The sequence below is a fragment of the Nycticebus coucang genome, chromosome 8 (genome assembly GCF_027406575.1).
Source record: "Nycticebus coucang isolate mNycCou1 chromosome 8, mNycCou1.pri, whole genome shotgun sequence".
Lineage (NCBI taxonomy): Eukaryota > Metazoa > Chordata > Mammalia > Primates > Lorisidae > Nycticebus > Nycticebus coucang.
Window position 1 is genome coordinate 42347645 of NC_069787.1, and position 22456 is coordinate 42370100.

Genomic DNA, 22456 nt, shown 5'->3' on the forward strand with positions numbered 1-22456 from the left:
TCTATTTAAAAAAAAAAAAATCCTTGTTCTGCCATCTGCTAGCTGTGTCATCTTCATCTTCATCTCATGGTGCTTCAGTTTCCTTATCTGTAAAATGGAAATAATAACAGGATCTATCTCTTGGATTAGTTGGGAGGATTAGATATGTATCGAGTGTAAAGAGTATAAAAGTCGGGTGGTACCTGTGGCTCAGTGAGTAGGGCACCAGCCCCATATACCGAGGGTGGCGGGTTCAAACCCAGCCCCGGCCAAACTGCAACAACAACAATAAAAAAAAGTGTAAAGTATGAACACTATGTTGTGTTGTTTCGTTTTGTTAGTTTTTTGATAGACCAGGTCTTGCTATGTTGCCCCAGCTGGAGGGCAGAGGCTATTCACAGGTGTGATTATAACATGATTATAGCAGGAGGCCCAAGGGATCCTCCTCCCTCAACCTGTCTCAGCCTCTCAAGTAGCTGGGACTATAGGCACACAGTGCCTGAGTTGTGCCTTTTTTTTTTTTTTTAATGTTTATTGTGCGGTATTACAAAATGTATTTTACCCATTTTTCAATCGGGGTATTAATGTCTGTTTCCTATTTACTTCACTATGCTGTTTATACTCAGCATAGTAGGCGCTGAATAACTTCTACTCAGTAGTATCATGCTGGATTAATAATTGATAACAATTCAACAGAACAAATGCCTCTTGGTTGCCTGGCACAATGCTGATTTCTCAGGATACAAAGCTGCCTGAGATCAGGCCCTTGCCCTAGTGCTCAGAGAGCCTTATCCACAGGTTGTTGCGGAGGCCAACCTGCGGTTCTAGAAAGGTCTCGAGATGTGTGAATGTTGAGTGAATTACACAGGCACGACAAGAAAAGTGGACGGGTACTTGGTGGAGAGGGAAGAGCTGAGTGAAGGCACAGATGTCTGAATCAGCAGACTACATGTGTGAACAGTAAGCTGGCACTGAACTGTCATACTTGTTAGGCTAGTCCTGTAACCTCTCAGAAACTCAATTTCTTTATCTGTAAAAAGAAAGTCTACCTACTCGCGATTATGTGAGGCTTCGATAAGGTAATAATTGTAAATATCTGTACTTGAACTTGTCTCATCAACTGGTATAAAGTGTTCAATAAATGCTAGCCACAATTATCATTATGCTTTAATAACTTAATAACACCTTACAATAATAATTGTAACGCTATCATTCCAAGTATAATTTATTCTGTTCATTGACTGCCAACAAGGGTGACAACGATTCACAAACAACCATTTTAGTCCTTTAGAGCTTTAAGACAAGGAGAGCAGTTTCGACTTCACGATCTCGGATAAGTGGCAGCGTGACGTCTACACGTCCGCGTCGGGGACCCGGGAAGACCCAGAGCAGAGTCCAGCTCTCAGAGTCACGTGGCTAGCGGCCCCGCCCAGATCCGCGGGTCCCCGGCGGCTGCTGCAGGGGCGACTGCGTCTGCGCGGAGCCGAGCGCGCTCTGCGGCGCGGTCCGCGGTAGAGGCGCCGCGAACAGGAAGGGGGCGGCGGATGGCTCTGCGCGGTCCAGTGGGCTTGGGGCCCGGCTCTAGAAGGCCGTTGGACGAGGCGGTGGCGGCTGCAGAGGGGCGCGAGGCGCCGGCCCTTGTGGCGCCGGGAGCCGTGCCGGAGGACGATGAAGAGGACGATAGCCGCGGCCGGGGCCTGCTGCGCTGGGACGGCTTTTCGGCCTGGCTGCACTGCGTGTGTGTGGTGGGCTTCGACCTGGAGCTGGGCCAGGCCGTGGAGGTGAGGCCCAGCCGCACCCTGTCTTCACGCTCCGCCCCTGCACCCGGGCGGCTCCGGCCGAGCGAGTGGCCCGCGGGCAGGCTGCAGGGCCAGGATCCCGTCGGCCGCGCATCCGGGCGTGGCCGGCCTCCCCTACGCCAGTCGGCCGGGCTGCGGTCCATAGGCAGTTCCCGTGGGACGATCTTGGGCTGCGGTTAAGGGTGAAGAGTTCTCTGTAGGCCCCTCCTAAATATGTTGTGTTTTCTTTCTTTCAACCTCAGAGTCACAGAAATAAATAAAAGGATCTGCTGCACCGGGAAAAGGCTGCAGTCAGGATGTTTGGAACTTTTTCAAGAGGAAACAATGTTCCTAACATATGGTGAATTATAATAGCCAAACTCGCACAACCAACTTTTTAGGTCCATAGATTGTTTTGGTCATTTGCAGTAACTCAGAGCATTCCACTCAGCTTGAGATGAGTCGAAATGCTCATCTCAGCATGCATTTTCTCCTTTTCTTCTTTTGTTCTTTGTTATTTTTTGATGTTGTCCTGGAACAGTTGGCCTGAAAGCTGTCAAAGAGGAAAAATCATTTGCTCATGAGTCTGTCAAGTTGTCCATCTTTGTGGCACCGTATTGAAAGGCCTTCGAATCCTATCCATTTTGACATTGTTTAGGGTCTTTTTTGTAGCATAAAAGATTGCTCGTCTGTATATGTCCAAAGAAACATTAGAAGGGTGTATGTTTAAACGTTTTTTGTTTTGTTTTTTGGTGTTCACAGATTTTAATGTCATTCTGACTGTAGTGGCCTGATTAAGAAGATTGTCCAGGGGTTGGATGCAGGCGGTGGTTTGCTTCCATCCCAGCACTTTGATAGGAGAATCACCTGAGCCCAGGAGTTCGGATCAGCCAGGGCAACATAGCAAGACCTCATCTCTACAAAAAATTAGCCTGATGTGTTGGGGGGGATCTGCTTGTAATTCCAGCTTCTTGGGAGGAGGAGAAAGGATGATTGCTTGACTCTGGGAGTTCAGGGCTTAAGTGAGCTGTGATGAGGTCACTGCCCTCCAACCTGGGCTACAGAGCCTGACTCTGTTTTTTTTTGAGACACAGCCTCAAGCCGTTGCCCTGGGCAGAGTGCTGTGGCATTGCAGCTCACAGCAACCTCCAACTCCTGGGCTCAAGCGAGTCTCCTGTCTCCGCCTCCCATGTAGCTGGGACTACAAGGCACCCGCCACAACACCGGGCTATTTTTTGGTTGCAGCTATCATTGTTTGGCGGCCCGGGCCGCCAGCTCAGGTGTAAGTGGCTGGCGCCTTAGCTGCTTGAGCCACAGGCGCCAAGCCTGTTTTGTTTTGTTTTTTTAATTATTGAATAAATCAAGGCTTTTCTTAAGGTGAAGTTACTGCTTTCGTATTTTATTTGTCTTCTTGGTGTTATAACGTAGTTCAATAAACATTAAATTTCCAGTAAGATTATGGTATTATGATAATTGCTGGGCATAAAAATATAGTATATACTCTAACCTATATTTGTAATTGATGCAACAATTTAGAGGAGAAACAAGAATTAATCAAAATAGCAGTGCTTGGTACCTACTGACATTCAGTAAATACTTGTTGATAGAATGAATGAATAGGTGAACAAATTCTTTATTGGTCCCAAAGACTTTGAAGAAGATATTTATGAGCCACTTATCATTTACATTGACATGTTAACTGTAAATTATGAACAGCAAAATTCAATTTAACCAGAAGACATAGGATTGGGATTGGGTTGTTGTAGTTGATTGTGTTTTTATTTTTATTTTTTACTTTTGCAGTTTCTGGCTGGGTCTGGGTTTGAACCCACCACCTCCAGCATATGAGGCTGGCGCCCTACTCCTTTTTTGAGCCACAGGTGTTGCCCACACCCTGCTATTTTTTTTACTATTTTTATTATTTATTTTATTTTATTATTATTATTATTTTTTTTTTGAGACACAGCTTCAAACTGTCGCCCTGGGTAGAGTGCAGTGGCTTCACAGCTCACAGCAACCTCCAACTTCTGGGCTTAAGATAGTCTCTTGCCTCAGCTTCCCAAGTAGCTGGGACTACAGGGGTCGACCACAACACCTGACTATTTTTTTTTTTTTTTTGGTTGTAGTTGTCATTTTTGTTTTTGGCAGGCCGGGGCTGGATTCGAACCCGCCAGCTCTGGTGTATGTGACTGGAGCCTTAGCTGCTTGAACTACAGGTGCTGAGCCTTGATTGCGTTTTTAAATAGATAAAGGAGATCTATTTGAATTCTAATTGTTTGGGATATTCTCTATAGCATGAATGCGTGTGTGTATATATAAATATATATTTATTTTTTCAGACAGTCTCATTGTCACCTTGGGTAGAGTGCTGTGGATCCATAGCTCACAGCAGCCTCAAAATCTTTGGCTGAAGTGATCCTCTTGCCTCAGCCTCCCAGTAGCTGAGACTATGGGCATCTGCCACCAATCACAATGTGGCTAGTTTTTCTATTTTTAGTAGAGATGGTGGCACTCTTTTTTTTTTTTGTAGAGACAGAGTCTCACTGTACTGCCCTCGGTAGAGTGCCGTGGTGTCACACGGTTCACAGCAACCTCTGACTCTTGGGCTTACATGATTCTCTTGCCTCAGCCTCCCCAGCAGCTGGGACTACAGGCGCCCGCCACAACGCCCGGCTATTTTTGTTGTTGTTGTTGCAGTTTGGCCAGGGCTGGGTTTGAACCCGCCACCCCCGTCATATGGGGCCGGCGCCCTACTCACTGAGCCACAGGCGCCGCCCCGATGGTGGCACTCTTGCTCAGGCTGGTCTCAAACCCCTGAGCTTAGGTGATCTTCTTGCCTCAGCCTCCCAGAGTGATAGGATTACAAATGTGAGCCACCATGCCCAGCAGCATGAGTATAGATATATATGTAAGTATAGTTTTTGAGACAGAGTTTTACTTTCTCTCCCCATTAGAGTGCCATAGCATCATAGCTCACAGCAACCTCAAACTCCTTGGCTCAAGCGATTCTCTGGCCTCAGCCTCCCAAGTACCTGGGACTATAGGCCCCTGCCACAACACCCGGCTATTTTTAGAGATGGGGTCTTGCTCTTTTTCAGGCTGGTTTCAAACTGCTGAGCTCAGGTGATCCACCTGCTTTGGTCTCAAGTGCTAGGATCACAGGTGTGAGCCACCTTGTCCGGCCCTATAGTTTTTGACCAAATAGACAGATTACTTAACATAATTGTGGTGCAGAAACTTGAATCATTAAAGAACTTATTTTAAATTTCATTTCCTGTAGTATATGCTACTGTATACAGAATTTTCTTCTTTTTTTAAATTTCAGGTTAATGTGAGGGTACAAACAACTAGGTTACAGTATTTGCATTTGTTAGGTATAGTCCCTCTTGTAGTTGTGCCCGACACCCAAAAGGTGTGCCAAATATCTTTACATTGTGCCTATTAAGTGGGGCTACACCAATCCCCTCCTTTCCTTTCTTCCCCTCATGCCCCCTCCCTCCAATTTGAATTGAAGGGAGTTTTTCTCTTATGTGGGTGTGTATTAGGTTGTCTACTGGCTTCATATCAGTATTGAGTACATTGGATATTTGCTTTTCCATTCTTGTGGTACTTTACTAAGAAGAATGTGTTTCACAGAATTTTCTTTAGGTCATTATTTCTTACCTTTTTCTATTTCTTGGATCCTTTAAAATAAATATGATGAACACAATGAACTCTCCACTTGGAAAAGGTTTACTAGGACAAAATTATATATATGGTTCTATGGGTTGTCTGAGTTTACCTATGTATCTTGTATTCCATTGTCCCTAGTTTAAGAATGACTTATTTTAGCAAATGTAGGATGATGGGCCAGGCACAGTGGTTCATGCCTGTAATCCTAGCACTCTGGGAGACTGAGGCTGGTGGACTGCTTGAGCTTGGAAGTTCCAGACCAGCCTGAGCAAAAAGCAAGACCCCATCTCTACTGAGGGAAAAGGATCCCTTGAGCCCAAGAGTTGGAGTTTGCTGTGAGCTATGATGCCATAGCACTCTACCCAGGGCAACAGCTTGAGACTGTCTCAAAAAAAAAAAGAAAATGTAGGATGATGGTGGGGAAGATAAGCATATCATATGAGATGCAAAAGAATTTTGCTTTGTTTTCCTGAGGGAAAATGTAGAATATATACCTTGTCCCTTTTAAAATTAAGGAAAAAGGAATACAAATTAATAGCTAATATAGGAAAATAGTTGAGAAATACATTTTACTTTTGTACTACAGCCATGTCTGTGGTGAAAATGCAGAGGAGGGGTGGCTGGAATGGGAAAAGAAGGTGAGTATAGAATTGTGTTGAGAAATGAGTAGTAGCCTCAGCCCTGCATAACCAAAGGGGCTCAAGAGGGAGGTTGATTAAAGAGTAGGTATAACTTTGGGCTGTATTGTTGGAACCCACCTGTGTTTTAAGAAAGGCAATCATTGAATCTTAGATTTGAGAGAGATTTAAGAGGCTGTTCTGCAATGACACAAAGTATGTGTTTGTAGATTTCTAACAAATGCATAAACAGTGCCACTTACTTGAGCTTAAATCCCTGCTAAAAAGACAGAAGAGTGGTCAAGAACCCAAACTCTGTAGCTAGGCTGCCTAGGTTTGAATCCATGTGACGTTTTGGCCAAGTCACTTAACTTGTCTGAGCTTCACCTTCTTCCTCTTCATCCTGGATTGTTGTAAGGATTTGATAGGTTAATGTTAGTAAAGCATTTGGGACACATTAAGACCTATTTGAGTCTGTTTTGGGGAAGTATTAATTTTCTAGAAATTTCCTTTTTTAGTAGAGAGAAGCTCTAGCTTTTGTCTCCTCTCCTCTCCTCCCCTTTTCTCCCCTCCCCTCTCTTCTCTTTCACAGAGTCTTACTCTGTCACCCTGGTTAGAGTGCTATAACATTATAGCTCACAGCAAACTCAAACTCCTAATTCAAGCAATTCTCCTGCCTCAGCCTCCAGAGTAACTGGGACTACAGGCGTTAGCCACCATGCTTGGCTAGTTTTTTTTTGTTTGTTTGTTTTTGTTTTTTTCAATTTTAGCAAGATGGGGTCTACTCTTGGTTTAGGCTAGTCTCTAACCCCTGATGTTAAGCAATCCACTCTCCTCTACCTTCCAGAGTGCTGGGATTACAGGCATGAGCCACCGTGCACAGCCTAGAGTTTCTGTTTTTGTGGAAATGGGGGACTTTTTTTTTTTTTTTTTTGCAGTTTTTGGCAGGGGCTAGGTTTGAACCTGCCACCTCTGGCATATGGGGCCGGCGCCCTACTCTATTGAGCCACAGGCGCCACCCTGGAGATGGGGGACTTGCTTTTGCTCAAGCTGGTCGCAAACTCTTGAGCTCACGCAGTCAACCTGCCTTGGCCTCCCAGAGTGTGGGATTACAGTATGAGCCACTGTGCCAGTCCTCTGACTTAGCTTGGTAAAGTTGGGCCTTAGTTTTCTCACTTGTAAAATGAAAGTGAGGTACTAGAATGAGTACTTTATTTTATTTTATTTATTTATTTTTTGAGACAGAGCCTCAAGCTGTTGCCCTGGGTCGAGTGCTGTGGCATCACAGCTCACAGTAACCTCCAACTTTGGTCTTAAGTGATTCTCTTGCCTTAGCCTCCCAAGTAGCTGGGACTACGGGCGCCCGCCACAACGCCCAGCTATTTTTTGGTTGTAGTTGTCATTGTTGTTTTTGGCAGGCCCAGGTTCGAACCTGCCAGCTCTGGTATATGTGGCTGGCGTCGAGCCAACAGAAGCAAATTTTAAACAAGCTCAAGCAGAAAAGGACAACTTGCTATAAGGACACCAAGATGTTTCAAGCTATTTAAAGCATAAACCTAGTGGGACTTCAGAAAATATCTAGAGCCCAGAACCAAGAAAACCTCTTGTTTTTGCTCTTTTGGGGGGTGGGTTTTGTTTGATTATGCTTCCTGCAGATTGGTTTCCCTTGCTTCTCTGATCTTTATAGTGGGAAAGTTGCTGTTTTTTTCACCCATCAGTGAAAAGAGTGTATTTACTCTGTTTCCAAACACCTAGTTGAACCTGGTTTGGGGTATGTTCACACTCTGATGTAATCAGTTAAAGACCTGAGTGGAAGAGTAGTGGTTTACCTTGCAAAATGTCTGTTGAAAGCCCTGTCCTAAGTGAAGGAGACCTTAAGAAGGTCGTTTGAACTGGGAAGATACTAAAAATGGTATTGACTACAGGTGTGCTTAGCTTCTTTTCCCCTGAGGTGGGAGAATTGCTCCATAATCCAAATGTCCTCAGGAACAAGATTTGAAACTCCCTGAGTTTTTACATACTTTGTCACTTCTGACTTTGGAATTACCTGATTATATAGTGAAGCCTTAATTGTCTGCATCCATCCAGAATTACTACATTTATTCAAGTTATTTTTTTTTCCTGAGTCAGGAATAACATGCTCATTGTTAAAAAGTCGGTAAGAAAGGGCGGCGCCTGTGGCTCAGTCCGTAAGGCGCTGGCCCCATATACCGAGGGTGACAGGTTCAAACCCGGCCCCGGCCAAAGTGCAACCATAAAATTGCCGGGCGTTGTGGCGGGCGCCTGTAGTCCCAGCTACTCACGAGGCTGAGGCAAGAGAATCGCTTAGGCCCAGGAGTTGGAGGTTGCTGTGAGCTGTGTGAGGCCACGGCACTCTATCGAGGGCCATAAAGTGAGAAAAAAGAAAAAAGTCGGTAAGAAAAAAATTATAAACACTAGAAAACAGCACTTTTAATACTACTAAGAGGTAGTTGCTACTGGTATGTGCTTTTTTTCTTTATGTAATTTTGTGTCTATCAGTGATTATTTTGATTGTTAAGAGCAGAAACCTTCTCAAATAAATATGAGAAAAGAGAGATCAGTTGCTTTCTTGGAATCCAAGTACAGGAAGCCAGGATGAACTTGTGGGATTTGGAAAGCCCCAGGCTTTTACCTTTATTTCTGAAGACTTATGGTCTTTTATCTCTAATTCGTTTTGCTTGGCTGTTCTATCCTCTGTGCGGAGGCTGGTTTCTTCTACAAGGTTTTAGTTTCTGCTCTCTAAAAAACTTCTGCCTGGGGTGGCACCTGTGGCTCAAGGAGTAGGGTGCAGGCCCCATATACCGGCGGTGGTGGGTTCAAACCCAGCCCTGGCCAAAACCTGCAAAAAAAAAAACTTCTGGCTGTAGCCCAATGGTTAGAGCATTGGCCCTGTGCACTGGGGTTGGTGGGTTAGAACCAGGACTGGGCCTACTAAATAAAAAACTTCTGCTTAACTTTTTTTTTTTTTTTTTTTTTTGTAGAGACAGAGTCTCACTTTATGGCCCTCGGTAGAGTGCCGTGGCCTCACACAGCTCACAGCAATCTCCAACTCCTGGGCTTAAGGGATTCTCTTGCCTCAGCCTCCCGAGTAGCTGGGACTACAGGCACCCGCCACAACGCCCGGCTGTTTTTTGGTTGCAGTTCGGCCGGGGCCGGGTTTGAACCCGCCACCCTCGGTACATGGGGCCGGTGCCCTACCGACTGAGCCACAGGCGCCACCCACTGCTTAACTTTTGATTACCATGGTATTGACTTTAGCCACATGCCACTTCTCTAGAACCAAGCTGAAGCTTAATGCAAATAATGGAGTATCTGTTTCAACGTGGGTCAGGTTCTCCTTTACGTTCAGTCTTCTGTGGTCTGGAGACAGGGTTACAGTAGCAGTAATGGCCACTTAGACCCACAACTGCAGTGGAAGAAGAGAACACTTCCAAAGCATGAGCTGGGCAGTAGTCACCCAAACATGTTTACTATAAGAGTTTGTTTTTTCTTTCCTTCCTTCCTTCCTTCCTTCCTTCCTTCCTTCCTTCCTTCCTTCCTTCCTTCCTTCCTTCCTTCCTTCCTTCCTTCCTTCCTTCCTTCCTTCCTTCCTCCCTCCCTCCCTCCCTCCCTCCCTCCCTCCCTCCCTCCCTCCCTCCCGTGTACATTAATGCAATCATGGGGCAACATACACTGTTTTTATATACCATTTGCCATATATATATTTTTTTTTTGTAGAGACAGAGTCTCACTTTATGGTCCTCGGTAGAGTGCCATGGCATCGCACAGCTCACAGCAACCTCCAACTCCTGGGCTTAAGCGATTCTCTTGCCTCAGCCTCCCAAATAGCTGGGACTACAGGCACCTGCCACAACGCCTGGCTATTTTTTGGTTGCAATTCAGCCGGGGCCGGGTTTGAACCCACCACCCTCAGTATATGGGGCCAGCGCCTTATGGACTGAGCCACAGGCGCCACCCATTTTTGCCATATTTTCATCACACTGGTTAACATAGCCTTCCTGGCATTTTCTTAGTTATTGTGTTAAGACATTTATGTTCTATATTTAGTAAGTTTCATATGTACCCTTGTAAGATGCATCATAGGTGTGATCCCACCAATCACCCTCTCTCCACCCATCCTCCCCCCTCCCCTCCCTATCCCTCTTCCCCATATTCTTAGGTTATAACTGGGTTATAGCTTTCATATGAAAGCCATAAATTAGTTTCATAGTAGGGCTGAGTACATTGGATACTTTTTCTTCCATTCTTGAGATACTTTACTAAGAAGAATAAGAGTTTGTTTTTATTGACAAATATTCTCAGAAACAATTTGCTGGGTCATTAAAGATTCTTCATAAATATAATTTTATGGACAATTATTTATTTAACTGTTTTCCTTAATTTGGATATTCAGTTTTCCTTTTTTTTTTTTTTTTTATTGTAGAGCCAGAGTCTCACTTCACTGCCCTCGGTAGAGTGCCGTGGCGTCACACAGCTCACAGTAACCTCAAACTCCTGGGCTTAGGCGATTTTCTTGCCTCGGCCTCCCGAGTAGCTGGGACTACAGGCACTTGCCACAGTGCCCGGCTATTTGATTGTTGCAGTTTGGCCAGAGCTGACGGGTTCCAATTCATCCGGGGCCTGCCAAACAATAGTGACAACTACAACCAAAGAATAGCTGGGCATTGTGGCGGGCGCTTATATCCCAGCTACTTGGGAGGCTGAGGCAAGAGAATCACTTAAGCCCAAGAATTTGGGTTTGCTGTGAGCTGTGACATCATAGCATTCGGCCAAGGGTGACAAAGTCAGACTTTGTCCCCCCCCAAAAAAAGTACTTCCTGGGAATCAAGTTGATTAGATTTCATATTGCCGATAATTTATATGTACTTACAGACTTACAGTTTATATTCCACTTCTTGCTGAAAAGAATTTCAGATGGCCAGGTGTGGAGGCTCATACCTCTAATCCTAGCACTCTGAGAGGCTCAGGTGGATAGATTGCTTGAGCTCAGGAGTTCCAGACCAGCCTGAGCAAGAGAACAGAAAAAGTAGCTAGGCATCCTGGCAGGTGCCTGTAGTCTCAGCTACATGGGAGGCTGAGGTAAGAGGATTGTTCAAGCCCAAGAGTTTGAGGTTGCCGTGAGCTATGATACCTCAGCATTCTATACATTTTTTTTTTCTTTTTTCCAAAAATAAAGAATTTCAGGGTGGCGTCTGTGGTTCAGTGGGTAGGGCGCCGGCCCAATATACCAAGGGTGGTAGATTGAAACCCGACCCTGGCCAAACTGCAACAAAAAAATAGCCAGGTGTTCTGCAGGCGCCTGTAGTCCCAGCTATTCGAGGCTGAGGCAAGAGAATCGCCTAAGCCCAGGAATTGGAGGTTACTGTGAGCTGTGACATCACAGAACTCTACTGAAGGTGATAGTGAGACTCTGTCTCTAAATAAAAAAAAAAAAAAAAAAAAAGAATTTCAGACTTCTTGTATTATCTGTAAAAAGCAGGACAATCTACTTTTTTTTGGCAACAGAGTCTTACTGTTTTGCCCTCAGTAGAGTGCTGTGGTGTCGTAGCTTACAGCAACCTCAAACTCTTGGGCTCAAGCAATTCTCTTGCCTCAGCCTCCCAAGTAGGTGGGACTACAGGTGTCCGCCACAACGCCCAGCTATTTTTTTTGTTGCAGTTGTCATTGTTGTTTGGCAGGCCTGGGCCAGGTTTGAACCCGCCAGCTCTGGTGTATGTGGCCGGCGCCCCAGCTGCTGAGCTACAGGTGCCCAGCCTTTTTTTTTTTTTTTTCTTTTTTTTGAGTTAGGGCCTCTTTTCTGTTGCTTGGGTTAAAATTCAGTGGACATATTTATAGCTCACTGCAATTTCAAACTCCTAGGCTGAAGTGATCCTTCTTTTTTTTGGAGACAGAGCCTCCAGCTGTTGCCCTGGGTAGAGTGCTGTGACATCACAGCTCACAGCAACCTCCAACTCCAGTCAAGCGATTCTCCTGCCTCCGCCTCCCAAGTAGCTGGGACTACAGGTGTTCACCACAACGTCCGGCTATTTTTTGGTTGCAGCCATTGTTTGGCGGCCTGGGCTGGATTCGAATCTGCCAGCTCAGGTGTATGTGGCTGGCGCCTTAGCCGCTTAAGCCACAGGCACCGAGCCTGAAGTGCCTTCTATCTCAGCCTCCCAGCTAAGGGAAAATCTATTATTATTATTATTATTATTATTATTATTATTTTTGTAGAGACAGAGTTTCACGTTATGGCCCTCGGTAGAGTGCCATGGCATCACACAGCTTACAGCAACCTCCAACTCCTGGGCCTAAGCAATTCTCTTGCCTCAGCCTCCCGAGTAGCTGGGATTACAGGCGCCCACCACAACATCCGGCTATTTTTTTGTTGCAGTTTGGCCAGGGCCGGGTTTGAACCCGCCAGCCTCGGTATATAGGGCCGGCGCCTTACCGACTGAGCCACAGGTGCCGCCCGGGAAAATCTATTATTAATGTATTGTATGAGTCAGATTTCCTTCTGATTACTGATGTTCCCCCTACCCTCATTTTTCTTTCTTTCTTTCTTTCTTTTTTTTTTTTTTTTTTTGAGACAGAGTGTCACTGTGTTGCCCAGGCTAGAGTGTCACGGTATCAGCCTAGCTCACAGCCTAGCTCACACCTAGCTCACAGCCTAGCTCACACCTAGCTCACAGCCTAGCTCACATCTCAAATTCCTGAGTCCAGGCAATCCTCCTGCCACAGCCTCCTATATAGGTGGGAGTACAGGTGCCAGCCACCACACCTAGCTAATTTTTTTGGTTTTTAGTAGAGGCAGTATCTTGCTCTTGGTCAAGTTGGTCGTGAACACCAGAGCTCAAGGGATGTACCTGCCTCAGCCTCCCAGAGTGCTAGGATTACAGGTGTGAGCCACCATGATCAGTCTGTTCTCAGTTTTCTTGGATATTTACCTAGCAGTGAAATTTCTTAGCCACATGGTAACTCTGTGTGTAAGTTTTTGGAAAACTACAGAACAGTTTTCCACCAGCAGCATATTTATGGTTCCAGTTTCCCCATATCCTTGCTAGTCTTTGTTATTTGTTCTTTTGATTACAGCCATCTTGGTGAGTATGACTAGTAACTTCCGTGGCTTTATTTGCATTTCCCTAATGACTAATTCTGTAATGTGGCTTTTCATGTGTTTGTTGGCCATTTTCCTTTTTTTTTTTTTGGAGAAATGTCTTTTCTTTGCTTATTTTGAAATTGGGTTATCTTCTTGTTGTTGAATTGTGAGACTTCTTTTTTTTTTTTTAGAGACAGAGTTTTACTTTATTGCCCTCAGTAGAGTGCTGTAGCATCATAACTCACAGCAACCTCCAACTCCTAGGCTTAGGGGATTCTCTTGCCTCAGCCTCCTGAGTAGCTGGGACTACAGGCCCCTGCCAGAACAACCAGCTATTTTTTTGTTGCAGTTTGGCCAGGGCCAGGTTCAAACCTACCACCCTTGGTATATGGGGCCAGCGCCCTACCCAGTGAGCCACAGGCGCTGCCCAAATTGTGAGACTTCTTTATGTGTTCTGTGTAATAGACCCTTATCAGATATGTGAAATATGACTTAGTCTGTTCCAGCTGCTATCAGTATATCAAAATACCATAAAGTAGATACTTTATAAACAACATAAATTTATTTCTTATAGATCTGATGTGTAGGACGTCCGTATTAAGGCACTAGCTGATTCGGGGTTTGGTGAGATCCCACTTTCTGGTTCATATATGGTGCCCTCTAGCTTTGTCTTCACATGGCAGTAGAGATGAGCTAGCTCTCTAGAGTCTCTTTAATAAGAGTATTAATCCTAGTCATGAGGGCAAAGCCTCCAGAAATTGCCTTCAAGAAGCCCCACCTCCTTAGACTGGGGTAGGTTTCAACAAGTTTTTTTTGTTGAAGCAAAAGTTTTAAATTTTGATGAAGTCCAATTTATTTATGTTTTCTTTGGTTGTTTATGCTTTTCATGTCATATCTAAGAAACCCTTGCCTAATCCAAGATCACAAAGATTTATTTCTGTGTTTTCTTTTTTTTTTGTAGAGACAGAGTCTCACTTTACTGCCCTCAGTAGAGTGCCGTCACACGGCTCATAGCAACCTCCAGCTCTTGGGCTTATGTGATTCTCTTGCCTCAGCTTCCCAAGCAGCTGGGACTACAGGCGCCGGCCACAACGCCTGGCTATTTTTTTTGTTGCAGTTCGGCTGGGACTGGGTTTGAACCCACCACCCTTGGTATATGGGGCCGGCGCCCTACTCACTGAGCCACAGGTGGCGCCCCCTGTGTTTTCTTTTAAGAGCTTTATAGTTTTAGCGCTTACACTTAAGTCTTTTACACACTTTGAATTAATTATTGTATATACTGTTAGATAAGGCTGTGCTTTTTGTTTAGTTTTGTTCCATTGTTTATCTTTTTTTTTTTTTTTGAGACAGATCTCATTTTTGTCACCCAATCTGGAGTGCAGTGGTGTGATCATAGCTCACTGTAGTCCCCAATTGCCCAGCTCAAGTGATCTGCCTGCCCAGCCTCCTGAGTAGGTGGGACTACAGATACAGGCCACCACATCTAGTTAATTTAAATTTTCCTTGGAGATGAGGTCTTTCTGTGTTCTCAGGTTGGTCTCATAACTCCTGGGCTCAAGCAATCTTCCTGAGTTGGCCTCTCAAAGTGCTGGGATTATAGGTGTGAGGCATGGCGCCCAGCCTTATTTATTTATTTACGTATTTTTAGACAGAGTCTCTCACTTTGTCGCCCTTGGTAGAGTGCTGTGGCATTATAGCTCACAGCAACATTAAACTCCTGGGCTCAAGGGATCCTCTTACCTCAGCTTCCTGAGTACCTGGGAGTACAGGCGCCTGCCACAACTCCCGACTATTTTTAGAGATGAGATCTCACTTTGGCTCAGGCTGGTCTGAAACCTGTGAAATCTCAGGCAATCCGCCTGCCTTGGCCTCCCAGAGTGCTAGGATTACAGGGGTAAGCCACCCTGCCCGGCCCCTACTTATTTATTTTTTTTGAGACAGAGTCTCAACTCTGTTGCCCTGGGTATAGTGCCATGGCATCATCTTAGCTCGCAGCAACCTCATACTCTTGGGCTTGAGCAATCCTCTTGCCTCAGCCTCCTGAGTAGCTGAGACCATAGGCCCCTGCCACCATGCTGACTTGTCTTTTCTGTTTCGTAGAGATGGGGTCTCACTCTTACTTAGGCTCGTCTCGAATTCCTGAGCTTAAGCGATCCATCACCACTTCATCCTCAAAGAGTGCTAGAATTATAGGCATGAGCCACCACCCCTGGCCCCCAGCCTTATTTGTTAAAAAAAAGTTTTATTTTGGAATAATTTCAGACTTAGGTAAAAGTTCTAAAAGTAATTTACTCAGTTTCCCCTAAAGTTAAGCATTGTTGCTATGGCTGCTGCTATTCTGACAGTTCTAATTTCTCACAGGTTTTTGTCCATAATCATGCTCAGTGCCCTGTGCCATCTTCTTCTTTTTTTTTTTTTGAGACAAAGTCTTATTTTGTTGCCCTCAGGAGAGTGCTGTGGCATCATAGCTCATGGCAACCTCAAATTCTTAGGTTCAAAGTGATTCTCTTACCTCAGCCTTCCTGATAGCTGGGACTACAGGCATCCTCCTCAATGGCTGGATATTTTTTAGAGACCAACTCAGGTTGATCTCAAACTTGTAAGCTCAGGCAATCCATCCCACTCAGCCTCCCAGAGGGCTAGGATTACATGCGAGAGCCACCGAGCCCAGACTTTTTTTTTTTTAATATCAGGGTAACAGAGATTTTCTTTAGGAAGAATAAAGAAAAAATTTAGAGTACTTCCAAAGAGATTTGGAAGTGGGTCCTCTCATGAAGGAGAAAAGGTCAGAGAGACCTGTGCCATCTTCTTAGCTTGTCTTTTCCTTCTAGCTGCTGCTAGGGTGTGTTGTATTTGCAGTTCCTGTAACTCTTCCACCAATATTGGCAGAGCTCCTTCTTTCCCAGCCTGCATCTCAGACTCATATAAGGTTAAAAATTCTCCCTCAGCATATATAGACCACAATCCTTACAGTCCTGCCTCTCCCTACTTCTTCAGGCTCACCTTGCCCCACACACTACTGAGCCACAGTGTTTGAGCTCTGTCCACTAATGAGATACTCTTATCAGTGAACAACAATGGACCATTGATATGGAAGGTGCACTGTCACGTTATAAAAGCAAAAACTGAGGCAGAGAATAGGTAACAATTTCTCAGAAGGACAAATCCAATTAGGACCAAGACTGCGTTTGGTATTCTAGTGTGCTTTCCATTATATTCTACTGCCTCTAGGTGTTGGAAAGATGAAGAGCTGAATTCACTTATTTTTGCCCAAGGTGAAGGTGAGGAAATGTGAGCTTTAAAGAAAAAAGATGGCAGTGGAGAAAAAATGATACGAAGAGGTGAAGATTTGGGTTAGGATATTGGAATGAGAAGTAACAACAATGAAAAGAAGGAAAAATGCAAAATTTTTTGTCTAAATTCTTAAGCATTTGTATTCATGCTATCTTTTTTTTTTTTTTTTTTTGAGGCAGGGTCTTGCTCTCTTGCCCAGTGGCCTCACTGTTGCCTTCTGTGAGGGAAGGTGGGACTATTCTGATTCTTAGAAGATAGAAAGTTAGTGGCTAGGCACAGTGGCTTGTGCCTATAATCCTAGGACTCTGGGAGGCAGAGCTGGTGGATTGATGAGCTCAGGAGTTCGAGACCAGCCTCAGCAAGAGCGAGACCCCATCTCTACTTAAAAAAAAAAAAAAAATGGGAAAACTAGCAGGATGTTGTGACAGGTGCCTGTAGTCCCAGTTACTTGGGAGTCTGAGGGAAGAGGATTGTTTGAGCCCAAGAGTTTGAGGTTACTGTGAATTGTGATGCATAGCACTCTACCCAGGGCAACAGAGTGAGAGTCTGTCTCAAAAAAAAAAAAAAAAAAAAGAAAGGAAGAAAAAGAAGTCTGAGCACCCATAGCACTGTAATTACAGCGCCAGCCACATATACCGAGGTTGGTGGTTTCAAGCCCAGCTGGTTTCAGGCCAGCTAAACAATGACAACTGCAACAAGAAAATGACCGGGCTTTGTGGCAGGTGCCTGTAGTCCCAGCTACTTGGGAGGCTGAGGCAAGAGAATTGCTTGAGCCCAAGTCTCTGAGGTTACCGTGAGCTATGACGCCACAGCACTCTTATCAGAGAGGAGAGGGGATGACAAAGTGATACTCTGTCTCAAAAAAAAAAAAAAAAAAAGCTTGAAAAGTTCTTTCCTTTTAGGAGTTATTTCCTTTAGGAATGGCTCAGTTAGATGTGTTGGATTGGTTTAATGAGGTATTGTGATGAATAACTGGTTTTGACAAAAATGGTTGAATACTTGAATACTTCAGCATTTAGATGGTTGGATATTTAAGATGACATGGCAATTTACGAAGAGTAGGCATTTGTAACTACTCTTTGTAAAGTAACCCCTACCAAATGCCTCTATTTAGGGTTGAAAAAGGAGAAAGAGTCAAACTTCACATTAATGCAGTGCAGTGCGGCTGGGCATGGTGGCTCATGCCTATAATCCTAGCACTCTGAGAGGCCAGGGTGGTGGATGCTTGAGCTCATGAGCTGGAGACCAACCTGAGCAAGAGCGAGATCCCGTCTCTACTAAAAATAGAAAAACTGAGGCAAGAGGATTGCTTGAACCCAAGAGTTGGAGGTCTCTATGAGGTACAGTGGCGCTATGGCAGTCTACCTAGGGCAATAGTTTGAGACTCTGTCTCATAAAAGAAAAAAATGCAATGCATTGCAAAGCCAGGAAGAATATTTGAGGTCTAGTGATTAGATGTAGTAGTAGTAACTTCTGCTATGAAGGAAAAAAATCACCCATGATTTTTTCTGTTAATAGTAACAGAAACTTATCCTAAACTGGCATAAGAAAACAGTGTTTATTGATTGATGTTATTGTAGAGTTCACAGGTAAGCATGAATCAAAACAGCTGAATTTATGGTTTAAATAGTGCTATAAGGGCTTGGTTTCTTTCCATCTTTCTACTGTAGAGGATTGATTAAAATGATAAGAAATATGAATGGTCAATGGGAAGAGTTATTAAAAGAGAAAAGTAGAACATTACATGTTAATGGGAAATTTATTTGTTTGAAGCAAATTGGGTTGGGAAAATTGGCAATTTGAAACAGGAATTTGAGCTCTAGCCCAGAAATAAAGAAAAAGCCTATAAGATATTAGTAGAAATTATCTAAAAGCTTACTTCAGTGTTTTCAAAATTTCAGTCTTTCCTTTTAATACTGTTTGCACTTTCATTTAATATTTTTCTTTAATTGGACTCTTCCCACCTCTCTGTCCATTCTTAACCATTTGTATCCATGCTATCTTTTTTTTCTGAGGCAAGGTCTTGCTCTCTTGCCCAGTGGCCTCATCAAATACCTAACTGCAACTTCAGGCTTCTGGGCTCAAAACAGTCCTGCCTGAGAGCCTCAGGTAGCTGGGACTACAGGTGCACACCACCAGACCTGGCTAATTTTTCTATTTTTTTGTAGAGACAGGGTGTTGCTGTTGCTCAGGCTGATCTTGAATCCTGACCTCAAGCAATTCTCCCACTTTAGCCTCGCAGAGTGCTAGATATGAGCCACTGTACCCCGTCACATGCACTCTTGATTTTGAGTGTTAGGCATTTTTTCCCTAATACCCATTAGAATAAGTATAGTACATATCATTATTAAAATCCAGACATGGTGGTTCAGGACAATAATCTCAGCACTTTGGGAGGATTACTTGAAGCTAGGATTTTGAGCCTAGTCAAGATCCTGTCTCTAAAAAAAAAAAACTAAAAAAATTATAAAAAAAAATTCATCTCGGCTGGGTCCGATGTCTCACACATGTAATCCTAGCAGTCTGGGAGGCCAAAACCAAGTAGATTGCCTGAGCTCACAGGTTCGAGACCAGCCTGAGCCAGAGAGAGACCCTGTCTCTAAAAATAGCCTGGCATTGTGGCAGACACCTGTAGTCCCAGCTACATGGGAAGCTGAGGCAAGGGAATCACTTGAGCCCAAGAGTTAGAGGTTATTGTGCACTGTGATGCTACAGCACTCTATCCAGGGTGACAAAGTGAGACGCTGTCTAAAAAAGAAAAGCTAGCCTTGGCCAGGCATGCTGGCTCATACCTATAATCTTAGCACTCTGGGAGGCTGAGGTGGGTGGATTGCTTGAGCTCACAAGTTTGAGACCAGCCTGAGCAAAATCGAGATGCTATCTTTACTTAAAATAGAAAAACTGAGGCAAGAGGATTACTTGAGACCAAGAGTTGGAGGTTGTTGTGAGCTATGATGCCATGGCACTCTACCCAGGGTGACAGCTTGAGACTCCTTGTCTCAAAAAAAAAAAAAAAATTAGTCTTTAAAAATAAAATTAAAAAAAAAAAGTTGGGCAAGTGTGGTGGCTCACGCCTGTAATCATAGCATTCTGGGAGGCCGAGGTGGATGGATTGCCTGACTCAAGAGTTTGAGACCAGCCTGAGCCAGAGCGAGAACCCGTCTCTAAAAATAGCCTGGTGTTGTGACAGGTGCCTGTAATGCCAGCTCCTCAGGAAACTGAAGCAAAAGAATCGGTTTTATATATTATTTGTGTGTAGTGGCACATGCCTGTAGTACCAGCTCTCTAGGAGGCTGAATTGGGAGGATTGCTTGAACCTAGGAGTTGGAGGTTGTAGTGAGCTATGATCAATTCAGTGTCCCTCAGTCTGGGAAACAGAATAAGACTCTGTCTCTAAAAAAAATAATAATTAAAAAAAGATCTGTGTACCATATAATATTTTACTAGCACACAAGAACACACAACAATAATAATGAGTGCCACTCAGCAAAACCTTGCCACGTGATGGCACAACACAGTTGTGAGACATTGATATCAAGGTTATGAAACCTTACTGAGTTGTTTGCACTGGTGATGTAAGTGCGTTGTGCATTATGCCAGTATGATGATAGCTCTGATGGTCATTCCAGACAAAGAGTTCCAAATTGTTTCAAAGGGTTGGACTACGCCCTGGTGTCTGTGCATAGCTTTCCAAGGGGAGTACTTTGAAGGTGACCATATTGATATTCAGCAGTGAGTATGTAGCACTTTTTTTAGATGAGTTCACAAACTGTGGATGACAGAGGGCAACAAAGTGAGACTCTGTCTCAAAAAAAATTTACTATTTGAGTACATAATATATATGTGTGTGTGTGTGTGTGTTTATGGGGTACATGTGATATTTTGATGTAAGCATACAATATGTAATGATAGTATTAGGGTAAATGGGATATCTGTTACCTCAGGCATTTATCATTTCTTTGTGCTCAATGCTGCTCTTTTAATTATTTAGAAATATATAATAAATTATTGTTTTAACTATAGTTATTAACAATTAACTATAGTTGCCCTATTGTGCTACTGAACACTAGATTTTATTTCGTCTGTTTTTCTACCCATTAACCATCCCTTCTTTACTTCCACCCCTCACCCCACTAACCTTCTCAGTCTCTGATAACCATCATTCTACTATCTTTATGAGTTCCATTTTTTTTAGCTCCCACATATGAGTGAAAATATGCAATGTTTATCTTTCTGTGCCTGGCTTATTTCAGTTAACTTAATGTCCTCTAGTTCTATCCATGTTGCAAATGCAGGATTTCATTTTTTTTTTTAATGGCTGAATAATATTCCATTATATATAAATACCACATTTTTTAGTCTGTTCCTCTATGAACTATTTCTTTTTTTTTTTTTTTTTGAGACAGAGCCTCAAGTTGTTGCCCTCGGTAGGGTGCCATAGCATCACAGCTCACAGCAACCTCCAACTCCTGGGCTTAAGTGATTCTCTTGCCTCAGCCTTCCAAGTAGCTGGGATGATAGGAGCCGCCACAACACCCGGCTACTTTTTTTTTTTTGGTTGTAGTTGTCATTGTTGTTTGGCAGGCCTGGGCTAGATTCAAACCTGCCAGCTCTGGCATATGTGGCTGGTGCCTTAGCCACTTGAGTTATAGGCGCCAAGCCATGTGTAAACTATTTCTTAAAACCATTTGATCAGGGCGGCGCCTGTAGCTCAAGGAGTAGGGTTCCGGTCCCATATGCTGGGGGTGCTGGGTTCAAACCCAGCCCCGGCCAAAAACCACAAAAAAAAAAAAAAAACAAACCATTTGATCAACGTTAACTAGTCATATTCTATTACTAATGTGTGTAATATGTCTAACAAAATTTAACTCTTTTCTTCCAGGTAATTTATCCTCAACATTCCAAACTTACTGACAAAGAAGTGAGTAAAAATATCACTCTGTTATACTCTACTGTTACTTTTCTGTTTGTTTTTATTGGTTATGTGTGCGTGTGTCAGTATATATAGCTTTTGTTTTCTTTTTCAGAAAACCAATATTTGCTATTTGTCTTTTCCAGATTCAAATTCAGGTAACTATTTTCATGTGGTGTTTGTGTTGAATTTTGTACTAAAATTACTGGTCATACTCTTATTATGTGAAAATCGATTGACATTGCATATTAGAATGAAAACTCAGTTTCTCAATCTGCCAGACAGATCAGTGAGTTCGATTCCTAGTTTAATGATGCCTAGTCATGGCATTGTTGGTTTTAGTTGGTTCAGTTCTTAAAATAGTTGTTATGGTGTGACGAAGAGCAATAAACTATGAAATAGTAAAGAGATTGAATATCAGTGACATTGGGATATGTTTGGGAACTATGTATTATGTAATTTACCTCTGTTCAGAATGTGGAGCTTGCTAGGAATTCTGTAAAAGCAGTGAACTTAAAAAAAAATTAGGATAAATCTGATTAGGAAGCATGGCTATCAATTATTTGTGGTAGTTCATTAGTTTAGTGTATGTAAGGACTGGGAATAGTCCTTGGTATATACAAAAACCTTGTGCATGTTTGCTTGTTGTTAAGCTTGGTTTTCCTGGTCTCTTTCAAACACTCCCTTTGTGTGGTCCTAATGGTTGACATATTTTGGGTTACCTCTGTGTTTCACTATCAAAACAGCTTCTTGGCTTACAGTGACCAGAGCATTCAGCTTGTTGGGCCACACACAGTTACAACCCTATAAAACAGAGACACTGCAGTTCTTTTTTTTTCTTTTTGTAGTTACTTCTAATATCTTGTTAATTTAGTTCGGTTAGTGTGATTTGGGAGATTTGATATTAAATTTCTTTTTCTTTTTTTTTAGCATTTTCTCCTTTCTGTATAAATGTTCTAGAGTTTGTTCCTATGTATTTGGAACTCAGCTTAGGAGAGTACGTGCCCCTGTAGGGTGTTTGTTTTGACCCGGAATTATTAGATCTTTTAGTATTTGTTTGTTTATTAGTGAAATAATGATAGAGAGGTTTTATAGGATTTATCCT

At 43.4% G+C, this 22456-nt stretch overlaps 1 protein-coding gene across 1 annotated transcript in view; it reads left to right on the forward strand.

Annotated features, from left to right (window-relative positions):
- Window positions 1–1413: 1413 nt before the first annotated feature.
- The window catches only part of DENND6A (DENN domain containing 6A), an 89405-nt gene continuing 68362 nt past the window's right edge, over window positions 1414–22456 (forward strand). Inside the window, exons 1-3 of the mRNA XM_053600041.1 lie at window positions 1414–1760; window positions 21322–21360; window positions 21467–21509. Coding sequence (XP_053456016.1) covers window positions 1524–1760; window positions 21322–21360; window positions 21467–21509 — 319 coding nt within the window. The 5' untranslated portion in view covers window positions 1414–1523. The remainder of the gene's footprint in view (window positions 1761–21321; window positions 21361–21466; window positions 21510–22456) is intronic.